Below are 11,831 nucleotides of genomic sequence, written 5' to 3'. Positions count from 1 at the left end.
AGGTTCCCGCCGCAATTCACCCGACAACAGATGGACAAAAGCCTCTATTCACCCTCGAGCAGTGACAGTGGCCTCGGGTGACTGGGTTGTCCACCTAAATCTAGCAATGGTTGGGAAACTCAACTATATCCGAACTGAACCCATGTGACAAATTTAGGAAAACCAAACCAAACTAACCCACTGAAAGGCGTATTGCGACCCAAACCAAACTAAACCAAAAATTATCTCCACCTAAACCGAACTAAACTATTGATACAAACCATGGTTTTAGTTAATTGGGTCGAGATTGGTTACTTTCAGCTAGGAGCGGACCATAACTGGGTGGAGCATAGCTGAACTTAGTGCTAGGACTGGCACATTGCGGAGTATGCCGGTGTTGACCTCCCAATTATGGTCTTTGTCGGGTGGCTCGACCACGCGGGCTAGAAGACATGTGTGACGTTGGCAAGCAACCCGAGCGCCCCAGCCACGCTCAGGCGAGGTCGAGCTGCAGGTGCATGACAATGGGGGACGACGGTGTGTGGCGAACGCGAGCTCGTTCCTCATCCTCGCAACCACCGCGATGGTGTTGATGCGGGGCCATAGATGGATAAAGCCTCGGAGGTGGTCGAGCTTGAGCCTACCCTTTGGCAGCGGGAAGGCGGCTGGGTCGTCGACCTCACCGGCCTTGATGATGCCCTCGACGCTCAGCTTGATGCGCTCCTTGCTCTTCCAGGGCAGGACCCGGAGCACACCAAAGACAACCACAGAGGTCCCCATGGCCGCTAGGCGAGGCCGCTTCGACGACGAGCTGTAGGCTGGCTTGGCAGGAGCCGTCGCTGACGGCATGGAAGACCATGGTGCCGCTGCACTGGACACGACCGGCCCAGACCCAACCACCCACGACCACGCGCTCGGCGGCGAGGGCGTCCGTGGCGGCCAGGATCACGCGGATGGGCGTGCGGGATGCGGTCATGAGAGTATCCAGGTGGTCGGCCGCCAGGAGCTCAGCCGTAGGTGCTGCCATCATGGAGGCCGCCATCGGGTGTTGCGGGGGCGAGGAACCAACCTAGAAACTAGGTTGAACCCATGGTTTGTAGCCCCTAATACCCAAACTGTTTAAGCCCATAACCAATTATACCCGAACTGGCTTTTCACATAACCAAACTAAGCCAAACTGAAAATGGTATCGACCCAATATAAACTGAACCGATTAAGCCCAGCATAAAAACCAAACCATCTCACCCAGTTTTCTAAAAACCATTCTCAGATTTATGTCTACCCATCATGGACACACGACAATTATAGCAATCGTGCGCCCTCAGTCCACCCGTCATGGACCTTCCAGCCGGGTCGCTCGGGTGCAAGCCTTCCGGGCAGATTGGACGGCTCGCGTCGCCCCCGAGTAGCCCCTGTAGCAAGCCACCGTGAGACGGATGGCCAGAAGGCTCTCTCCACCTGCGAGCAGCCCAGGGAGGCGGGTACGCCTCCATCCTTTATAGGAGTAATACCAAGGAGCAAATTCTGGCTCCAACACTCAGGAGGGGGCGGACGAGTGCAAGCGAATTACTAAGACAAAGGGGTGCACGACCTCCTAGTTTCTTGCTCTTGCTTCTTGTCATGAGACGGCATGTAATATTTTCTCTTATGCACAGTTTGCTTGTAATGGTATTACCGTTTGTGTATGCTGGACTTTGTTGGCTTTATTAATTTAAATATGGGCGCTCCTTCACATTTTTATCTAAAAAGCAAAGGGATGAGAAGAAACCAGTTGAGGGGATGAACAAAACGGTGGAATGGGGGATGGACTGGAAAAATTGCTGGAGGAGGGAAACGGGGAGGACAGACAAGTGTGAGGGCGAACGAAGGGAGTTGGAAAGAAGAAAAAGGTAACCAACTGATTTCTGGCACGACACGACGCTAACCTCTCAGCATGACACCTTGCCCGAGTCTCCGTGCATTGCCAGCGTGGCACCACTTAGTGTTGTGCGGTGAGTCATCGTTTGCTCCAGCGTGTGCCCGTGCAACACAAGGATCGACGTCCATTCGGTAGCACGAATCACGAAGCTGGTCTCATGGGTTAGAGAGTTTACACCCTTGCATTTATTCTTCATACTCTGACTTCTTCTCTCTCACTCACCGCTATATCTCCGTCGCCGCATCCCACTACTATATCCCCACCATCGCATCCAACCACATTTGCTCACTCTGCCAACGCCCCTCTATGATCATCTAGAGGATACGCCAACGCCCCCCTAAAATCTGCCGATGCGCTCCTTTGGTCAAGGTATGGTCATCGTTCCTCCTCACCTATTCATGATGGATTTCTGGTTCGGAATTTTTTCAGGGGTTCGGCGATGCGAAGACAAGCACACATTTCGGTTCAAGCGGTGGGGGGGTTTGGGTTGCCTTACTGCTCCATGCGTTACATTCTAGCATAATCGACATGTTCTCTGGGCGTTTGTTCGATTTTCCACCAGAGAGCGTCCAGACGACGACCTGAATTTAGCAGCGGGGCAAGCCTTTTCTCTAGCCACCGCACAAATATTTTTTGCTTTGATGAAGGAAAAGAGGGGTTGATGGGTCATGGGGGCATGGTGCATATTGATTTCCAGTGCAAACGTGTGCAATTTTGCTTTTTCTTAATGGAACAGAAAGATCGGTTGGGCATGGACTTGGGAATTTGCCGGGAGTCGATCGATCTTGTTGTTGTGAACAAATTATATTACATGCTCTAGTGATGTTTACTCTTTTTTCGTGGCAATGCTTTGACCTTGCTCCTTCAATGGGGGCATCAATGTCATCTCCGACAGGGAATCAAGCTTGTGCGTCGGAGGACATGCGAAGCTGGGAGGAGGAGCAGGCAAGGATGCGGGAGATGGATACTTGGCAATTTCGCTCTTCGGTTAGTGTTTCCCCCTGCCATGATCCACATATTTGAATGGAATTTTTGTTGTTGCCGCATCCAAAAATTGCCATGGTTAGTTGTGTTTACAAGGATGGCAAGTTTATGTTTTCAGAAATTTTTCCTGTTTATCGGAATTATACTATAACTCCTAAGATTCGACGACTCTTATGCGAGCACACATTGCAAGGCGCAACCCTCTTGGGGACCAGGCCCCAGAACCCCGGCCTTCCCATTTTTAGCCGTGGGCCCGATAATTAATCTCCCCATTCAACCGTGGGGTCCAGTTTCCCTCCCTCCTAATTAACTGTGGGGCCTAATAATTAATTCCTCTCCCCTCTGTTTTAATTGTGGCCATGTTGATTCCCACCGGGGGCAAGAAGCTGCATGCGTGGGGCTCACATTTTGCATGCATGGTAATTAGGACCATTTGGAAAAGGTAGAAAGACTGCTAATGCATTGCCTAAAAGCAAGTATAATAAGGTGATGTAAGTGGGCTATAAGGATTTAAATATTATATTGTTGCCGAGTTAGAAGAGAGAGAAGTGGAGAGAGAAGAGAAGCAGGCTCTAGATTTACAATCGGCTATAGCACGGCTCTAAGAAGCTTTGTGAGAGTGAAAGGTGAGTCATATGTTAATAAAGTACTCCCTTCATCTCATGATGTAAGTTCATTTTTTAAGCTAACGTAGTTTGAAAAACAATCTTATATTATGGGACAGAGGGAGTAGTATTTTCTTGTAGCTAACTATCATATGTGTTGGCTATTACATTGCCTATAGATGACAACATGTTATAGCTAGCAGCTGGTTATATTATTAACCATGCTCTAATCCGGCTAGGCAACTAGTTGAAACTGCACGCCCAGGCACGCATGTGAGTTACCAGCCCCATGACTTGTGTAAATAACATATGCAAGTATTTTTTGAATCATCACTGCGAGTGGTACAATAAAGGTGAAAATTACTTTTCTTTCTCCTGCTTTGCCACATGCCAAGTTTTCTGAATCATCACGATAATCTAGTAAAATTGAGAAATGACAACTAGTTAAGTATAGTAAGCAAAAGTAGCACAACAAATATTTCCCAAAAACCTTTTCTTATCACATGGCAATCCTTTTTTTGGAATATGACTTCTAGTTTCTTTATTTAATTTTATCACATGACAAACTTTTTCCTTAAACACGGTAACCTAGTATAATTTAAGCCGACATATTATAATAATAAAGCATCCTAAAAACATACCATGTCAACTTGTTTGCGTGCGAGCTTTTTATAATGTTTGGCCTTGTAGTGCTTTTTTCCTATATCATGACAACTTTGTTTTTGTGACAATTTTATATATATGCAATCTTTGTTATGGTTGCTATCTGTACGGCTTAGCGAAATAGCAGTGGCAAGCAGAACGGTTATTTTGCCATGCACAAAACGTTGATTGCCACACACAACGTTGATTTGGTGTTTGATATTGTTTTCCTTGGATGCGTTTTGTCGCTAGTAGCCATGCACGCCCCTGATTTTGTTTCGTGATTGGCCTTTAGGAAGCCGTTGTGCGAATGCGCAAGGAAGAGTAGATCAATTGGGGACACACCCTTGTTGAAGTTGGCAAGTGAACGTTGGTTGGGCCCCGACCATGCGCTCATGTCCGCGACCATCGAGGGGAATGTCCAGTTTATAGGTAGTAGAGAAGAGATGAAGAAGTAGGGATAGAGACTTTACTGTTCTATCAACTAGACTATCATGCTATTAATTTCACGTATAACAAAGATTACATATTGACATTGTTTAAAAAAAAAGGATTACACATTGACACCACACATAAATATACACAATGAATATAAAATCTAACATGATATACCCCTTTCGTAAAATTTTATAAGATGTTTTGGATATGATGTTTACTACACGATTATAATGGCACAATATAAAATCTAAACATGATATACTCCCTTCATAAACTTAAGATGTTTTAGATACGGTGTTTATTACACGATTATAACGGCCCAAGAATGAAAATCTGCCGCTGATTTTTGGCACAAACGGCATCACCATCACCATCACCGTCGGATAATCTCTGCTGAATCCCCCGGCTTCGACACGAAACGCAAAACATGTGAAAAAGACCATAAAACCGATGGAACTCGCGGAAAGGAAGCAGAGGCGGCCCCTGCGTGTGGAAAGGGGGCAAACATTAGGGGAAAAAAAAGCGACGACGCCACGCCCCCGTCCGCGGCCACCGCCACCGGCCTCCCCGCCCGCCCATGGCCATTTCCCCCCTCGTCCTCAGCGGGGCCGCCGTCGCCACGCTCGCCGTCCTCGGCCTCGCCGTCTACGCCTGCCGCCGCTGGCGCCGGGGCGCGCCCCCCGCCGCGCTCCCGCCCTCCGCCTCCTCCCAGGTCAGACCCCCACCACCCCTGGAAATCTCCCCTCCCCCCCGTTCCCCTCGATCACGGCGCGGATCTGTCGCGGGGGGCGGCCGGCTTCCCCCGTCGTTTCCGGGCGCGCGGGGAATCTCGATGGCGCGGTTAGTTCGAGGGGGGGCTCTGCTAGGTCGGCGATTTGCTTTTCGAGGGCTCCGGATAGCGGGGCGGTCGCGGCGTTCTTGGTGTCGCGTTGCGTCGAACATTTCGGAAAGATTGGTTGCAGAGGACGAGGGGCCGTGTTGATGCTGCAATAACCTGTTCCCCGCGCTAGACTAGCCCGTGGTGGCTCGGAGGGCATGGTATTTGAGCAACTTCGAGGTTTGATTGGATCATTAGCCTTTGCCATTGGGATTATCCAGCTAACGCGCTGATACATTTATCGGCTCAGCTGCCACAATTGGACGAACGATGATCATCTTGCATCTCTTAAAACCTACCAGCTCGTTGCTGCTTGCTTCTCACACTTTGCGCATGTAGTTATTTATTGGAGCCTTACGGCCGCATTGCCTCAGTAACTTTTTTGTGTCTTATCAATGCTCTCTGTTTATTGCCTTCTTCGTCATAGACTTTTTTTGTCACATTCTTTTCACTTCTGAGCCTTTTTTGTACCAGCCTTCTACCTCAGTAAGCTAAATGCTTTATGTGAAAATTATTTCGTGTGGATTTGAATGAGTAACATCTGCACTCTCAGTATGGTCGGGCATGAGTACAACTAGCTTTTGATACCACTCAAACAACTTTGCTACTAGGTTATAAAAAAAACCCATTATCTTGCTTCTTTGAAAAGAGCATGGGATATTATGTTCTCATTAAATCCTACATGCTGTTTATTTACTTGGAACAAAAAACTTTGGTGTGGTAATGGCAACTATGGGTATGTTTGGAATGGACACCAATACCAGGGTGAGCCAAAATTGGGCGTATTTGGAGGTTGTTTGGATCCACGTCAATTTTGGCTCAAACCAGGTGCGCCCCTCCTGATTTTCGCCAAACCACGGGCGAAGCGAGGGCGTGGAAATTGCCCGCCAAAGATTTGGCAGTCAAATCCTCAGCACTGTCTCCTCTCTTATCCTGTCACTTTCCACTTCCTCTTCTCGCCCTCACACCACAAGCCCCAAGCAGAAAACCATCATCAGATCTGCAGGTCCCACCGGCCATAGTGGTCCGGCGTCGACCTGCGCTGCTCCGACGGCCTTCCTTCCCCCACCCTCAATCAAAGGAATCACATTGCATCCAAAGCCCAGCACCCGAATCCTCCCCAACCCTATACAGATTGCCTTTTCCAATGGTGTGATTTGCCTCACTCTTGTCCGTTTAGCTGCAGATGCACTTGTGCGTAACTAGTACTAGATGTGATGCGTGTTTAACAAATCAATGTCTTATGTGTTTGTAGTTCACACAGATCTGATTCCATGGAGTAGCTAATATGAACATGACTGGGCTATTTTATTTTATTTTTTGTAGTAAGCAACATTTTGTGGAATATCTTTTGTCTGGTGCAAACATGTATTCTGTTCTGTCGAGTAGCTGATAATTGATGCTAGCTATTGATATTCCACAACGTTTAGCATGATGTTCCTGAAGACCGAAGTAACTCCATGCAACTTATGGTGTCTTTATACTCTTTAAGATCATGCCTTTTTTGTTTAGTCTGAACTAGAAAATAATTAAGTTGTATCAGTGTTGGTTTACACCTATATGTTGTTTTATTGGCTGGCATGCAAATTCAGAATTATGGACAAACCAAACACAAGCCAATCAAATTTGCCATATATTTGGCAAGCCATTTGGCTTAAAACCAAATGAAAGCCAATGTTTTGCCAAAAAATTGGCAAGTACTATGGGCTGCAAACCAAACAGCCACAACTTATCAATATTTTGGTCATGCCTTTCATTTGTTCATGCCAATAATTTGGTACGGCTGGATGGGGCTGAATCCAAACAGGCCCTATATGCATATATTATCAGAGTGGGTGTAATGGATAGGAAAAAGCAAATATGTTTTTGTTTTCACAGATGGAAGGTGGAGGTTGTAAGTCTGATTGCTGTTTGCTTGTAGGGCGAAGATATCAACAGGCCTCTAATATCAGACAAGTTGGATGACTACTCGGGCCCAAGCAATAACCTTGGTAGCAATAATGCTGGTGAGTCTACAATGTGGACAAATAGGAGTACCACTTCACCAAGGACGCATACTCATCCCACTGAATCTCATCCTATTGAAGGTGCACATATTTACACTCGGGTCTTTCATCATTGTATTATACAGAAGCGGCACATTTGATTTTGTGTGGTGTTTTTTGGAGCACTCAGCTTCTCTACTAACCATCATCATAAATTTGTAAATATATATTTAAATTTGTAGGAGAAGTTCATGTGATTGATGTTACAAATGGTACACCGGAAGAGCTCCATCTGGGAAGTACGCTGAAGCGTACAGCAGAAGCAAGTGTGCGAGCATCTGAGGCAAAGCACACAAGAAGGGCCTCTGGAGAGAATAATAACGGCGGCATTCCTGTGAAGGATATCACAGTTGGTAAAACGTCCTTTCATTAGCTGGATGTGCTAGTGGTCCATATGTTGCAAATATTATACATGCATATGCTCATGATGTATAATCATTTGCTAGGAGTGCAGGAAGCCACCTAGCCTTGGAGGTCATAGCTGGCCCATCTCATGGAATAAACCGCTACCTGCAGTCAGGTAATACGTCCATGCTCCCAATGACTCTTGGAAGGATTCCTCAAAGCGATTTGGTGTTAAAGGATTCTGAGGTGTCAGGAAAGCATGCACGGATTGACTGGAACCCAAATGTAAGTTTCACATACTTTCCCATCTTTTTCACCTTCAGCATGCTACTGTATTCGAACCCTAGATTATTTCGAAAATTGGGATATCTGTGGATGTAATTGCCTGAGTGTTTGCTTCCTTCTGCTGGAACTCTTAGTGCTTCTAATTTTCATTTTGTACTACTTGTTTCTGGAGTTTGCAGCAGCCGTTTCTGTTGTCAGTTATGATGTTATTCTTCTTAGCTTGATGCTGCAGTACATATTTAGGGCATTTCTGTTGGCCGTAAATATGATTTCGTGGGGCATTTTCAGATTGACATTATACAAAGGAATATCATAGATTATAGTGGGTGCCCTTTGGTTCATAAATAACAATATATTCAATTCATATCATTACAATGTATATGTACATGTGAATATAGCTGGCCTTCTTCCATTCCCATTCAGTAAATCATTACTCTTATATTGCAGACACTCAGATGGGAACTTGTGGATATGGGCAGTTTGAATGGAACCTTCTTGAATTCCCGGGCAGTTACCCATCCTGATGTTGGTTCTAGGCGTTGGAGTGCGCCTGCCGAACTTGCTGATGGTGATATTATAACACTTGGGAGTTCATCAAAAGTGTCTGTAAGTCTTGGCTGCTTTTTTTGTTATCATTAGCATGAAAAATCGTTGACTGGCCAAGTGGCCATGGCCCACAATTGTTAATCATATGGTGGTTCAGGCTTCCAATATTTTGGTGTACAAAGCATTCAAACTGTATCCTTCTGCTCAATAGGAATCTCCTGTGCATTTGTGCACATATAAATCAAACTATATCCTGTTCGAAATGGCATGGTATACACATACTCAGATATGTCAGCATGCTCAGTTATATTTCTTGTTACCAATTCAGTTGAAAAAGCTTGCCTATAACATTGAAACCTACAGATGCAAAAAAATAAATAAATAAAAATCTTCATCATATTTGAACTCTATCATTTAAGCAAATCATTCTTTTATTTATTGGACTATTTGGCTGAATCCATGTTCGTACAGAAAATAATCTTCTAATAATGCTACCTCACTAGGTTCAAATTTCACTACAAAATCAACAAGTGCCAGTAGGAGTTGGTATGGTATCTGATGCAATGATAACCCGCCGAACTGGAAAGAAACTTCCCATGGAGGATGTCAGCTGCTACCAGTATCCTCTTGCTGGTGCTCAACAGGTATGGAAATAATGTCATAAATTTTCGAAAGAGTTGGATCCATCCTCATTCCAATTTTTTTTACAGTTTGGGCTGTTTGCCATTTTTGATGGCCATGGAGGGGATGGGGCTGCAAAAGCTGCCAGCAGGTAAATTATTTGTGCCTATCCGTTTGATGAAGTCCACATGATTTATTTTTTCCTGTACGAGTTACTTTAACATATGCTTGACTTGGGGTGATACGATGACCTATATGTTGAACTGATGACTGCCTTTGTTGTGTAGGATACTTCCAGAGAATGTTGCGAAAATTCTTTCTCAGAAGGGAACAATAGAAAGAGTTCTCACATGCGGCAATGCTTCTGATGTTCTTAAGTGTGCATTTGACTTGACGGAAGCTGCACTCAATCATCAGTATGAGGTTTTTCTCTTAATCTGGCTTTCTTGCCCGCATTTTAGTATTTTCAATGTTGCTATTAATCATATTGCTTGCTAGTCTATGAATGTGATGCAAAAAATGAAGTCAAGGTTTATCCACACATTTGTTTGGTGTAGTTGGTTGATGAAACTTTCAGGAATCCTAATTGTCTTGTGAGCCTATCTTGCCAATCTGATTATGCTATCTAGTTTTCCATCTTTTAACCTTCCTTTGATGTTCATATTGGTTCTCTATATCTACCAAAAAAGCAACTTTGGGTCCGGAAGTCCTTGGTGAGCCCCGTAAGTAGTAAAGCAGTAGCAGAAATACACTTTGGTTCAGAAAGTCTTGGACCCTGGGTAAAGATTTACCAATTTCATGAGTTTCAAATATCTGACTAAAACACTTTGGTTGGCAATGTCTAGGCTCTAAATGGGCTTTTTAATTAGTGGACATACATACAAGGCATAGAAATACGCTTTACGATTTCTTGAATTACCCCTTATTTAGGGAATCTGATGCAATGAACTTTCATGGCTCATGTCTGTCTATGTTTTACAGGGTTGTACAGCAACTGCCCTTCTTATTTGGTTTGATCAGAACAAAGATTGCTTTGCCCAGTGCGCTAATCTAGGTGACTCGGCATGTATTATGAAGTAATAACATCTATTCATCTCTAAAAAATATTTCAGCATTTTCCTTGAGTAGTAAATCAGTATTCGCGTGTTATGTGGGAAACTTGCATTTCCCTACCCTTTATAATTCAAAATCAACTAATGCCTCCATTCTATTTTAAGGAATTGATAGCATAAACATACATGGGCGGGCCATGCTTTTGTCTTTATTTCTCAAGCTCTGTATCACAATAATCATATGTATACCTCTCTGTCAGTGTCGACGGGAAACCAATTGCGATGACAGAGGATCATCGAGTAGTCAGTACAACAGAACGAGCGAGGATAGCGAAATTAGGGAATCCCCTGAAAGATGGCGAAAGCCGTATATGTGGTATGTTACCTTTACTTGTATTGTGATGCTGACTTGAGCGACAATGATCTCAAATTACCTATCTTTATTTCTGCAGGACTGAATCTTTGCAGGATGCTTGGAGACAAGTTTCTCAAAGAGCAAGATCCAAGGTTCAGTAAAGAACCATATGTGAGCCCAGTAGTTCAGATCTCGAAATCGTGCTCAGCTTTTGCGCTTATCGCTAGGTAACACAAATTCCCATATCTGCTAATGCTCATTATCACTGATGCGATGTGTCCATTGCCTCACATGCTTTGTGCCGCTGCAGCGATGGCCTATGGGATGTCATTACCGCGAAAAAGGCAGCACAGCTTGTCCTCGATGTAAGATATCAATCGGCATTTGTTCATTTTAGTCTCAATTTTTTTTTTTGTGTGTGTGGTCATGTGATGCTAGTTTTACTGTGCCCTGCGTTTGCAGTATAAGGAGAGGAACATGGGCCAAGAAATCTCAGCGGACGGAGTAGCAGACCATGTGCTTAGTGAAGCCAGGAATCTGCGGACGAAGGACAACACATCGGTGATATTCTTAGACTTCGACGCCATGAGGATGGGTCGCTGAACTGCCAATCGATTCATTCAGTCTAGAGAGAAACCGCCCCGCTCGGCTGCTTCAGCCCCATTGTTTTGTTCTTTTTCCCTTAGATTGTTTTTACTGGTGGTATGGCTCCTATCCAGCACTTGAGAGAGTCTGCGCCTTGCTCCAGAGGCCAACATACAACCAACCAACAGTTTTTCTTGTCTGCAACCAAATTACCCGGGGAGCTGTTTTGTGCGGCTGTGCCTGTAAAAAATTGTGAGGCGATGTGTTAGGGGAATGATGTTGAACTTTACATCCTGGGATCATATATACATATGCTTTGGACAAAGGCTCCCCTGATACTGATAATAGTCATATACAGTAGAATCTTTTGTGTTTGGCATGTAGAGATTGATGTGCGCACAAATCCATCATCTTGCTCAGCAACAGATTCCTCTGTTTCTGTGGAAGCGGCATTATTAAGTGTGATTTGGTGATGTTATCCTAGAATGCATTAAGGTGAAATAATAATTATTACTTCCTCCGTACCGGTGCATTGGACACATTATGAAAACCAA

At 44.7% G+C, this 11,831-nt stretch overlaps 1 protein-coding gene across 2 annotated transcripts; it reads left to right on the top strand.

Moving 5' to 3' along the window:
• The first annotated feature begins 2,201 nt into the window (after positions 1–2,201).
• On the top strand, positions 2,202–11,602 carry LOC543410 (protein phosphatase 2C 70). Of its 2 annotated transcripts, XM_044535188.1 has the most exons (14): positions 2,202–2,266; positions 2,793–2,884; positions 7,365–7,530; positions 7,671–7,841; positions 7,943–8,118; positions 8,566–8,724; positions 9,168–9,308; positions 9,375–9,436; positions 9,573–9,708; positions 10,267–10,361; positions 10,598–10,713; positions 10,790–10,919; positions 11,003–11,057; positions 11,155–11,602. In XM_044535188.1, the coding sequence occupies exons 1-14, from the start codon at positions 2,248–2,250 to the stop codon at positions 11,293–11,295; spliced, it is 1,659 nt and encodes a 552-aa protein (XP_044391123.1). In that variant the 5' UTR covers positions 2,202–2,247; the 3' UTR covers positions 11,296–11,602. The 2 variants fall into 2 exon arrangements, with proteins under 2 accessions (XP_044391123.1, XP_044391121.1); XM_044535186.1 differs by lacking the exons at positions 2,202–2,266; positions 2,793–2,884 and adding an exon at positions 5,044–5,278.
• The last annotated feature ends 229 nt before the right edge of the window (positions 11,603–11,831 follow it).

This window comes from Triticum aestivum, chromosome 5B (assembly GCF_018294505.1).
Source record: "Triticum aestivum cultivar Chinese Spring chromosome 5B, IWGSC CS RefSeq v2.1, whole genome shotgun sequence".
Classification (NCBI taxonomy): domain Eukaryota; kingdom Viridiplantae; phylum Streptophyta; class Magnoliopsida; order Poales; family Poaceae; genus Triticum; species Triticum aestivum.
Note: the sequence above shows the minus strand (reverse complement) of the source record. Positions and strands in the feature narration are given on the sequence as shown.

Coding starts and splice junctions, on each gene's coding strand:
- LOC543410 (XM_044535186.1), top strand. CDS start 5,144: ATGGCCATTTCCCCCCTCGTCCTCAGCGGGGCCGCCGTCGCCACGCTC. Junction 7,842..7,942: donor TGTGAAGGATATCACAGTTG/GTAAAACGTCCT, acceptor CTAGGAGTGCAG/GAAGCCACCTAGCCTTGGAG. Junction 8,725..9,167: donor GGAGTTCATCAAAAGTGTCT/GTAAGTCTTGGC, acceptor CTACCTCACTAG/GTTCAAATTTCACTACAAAA.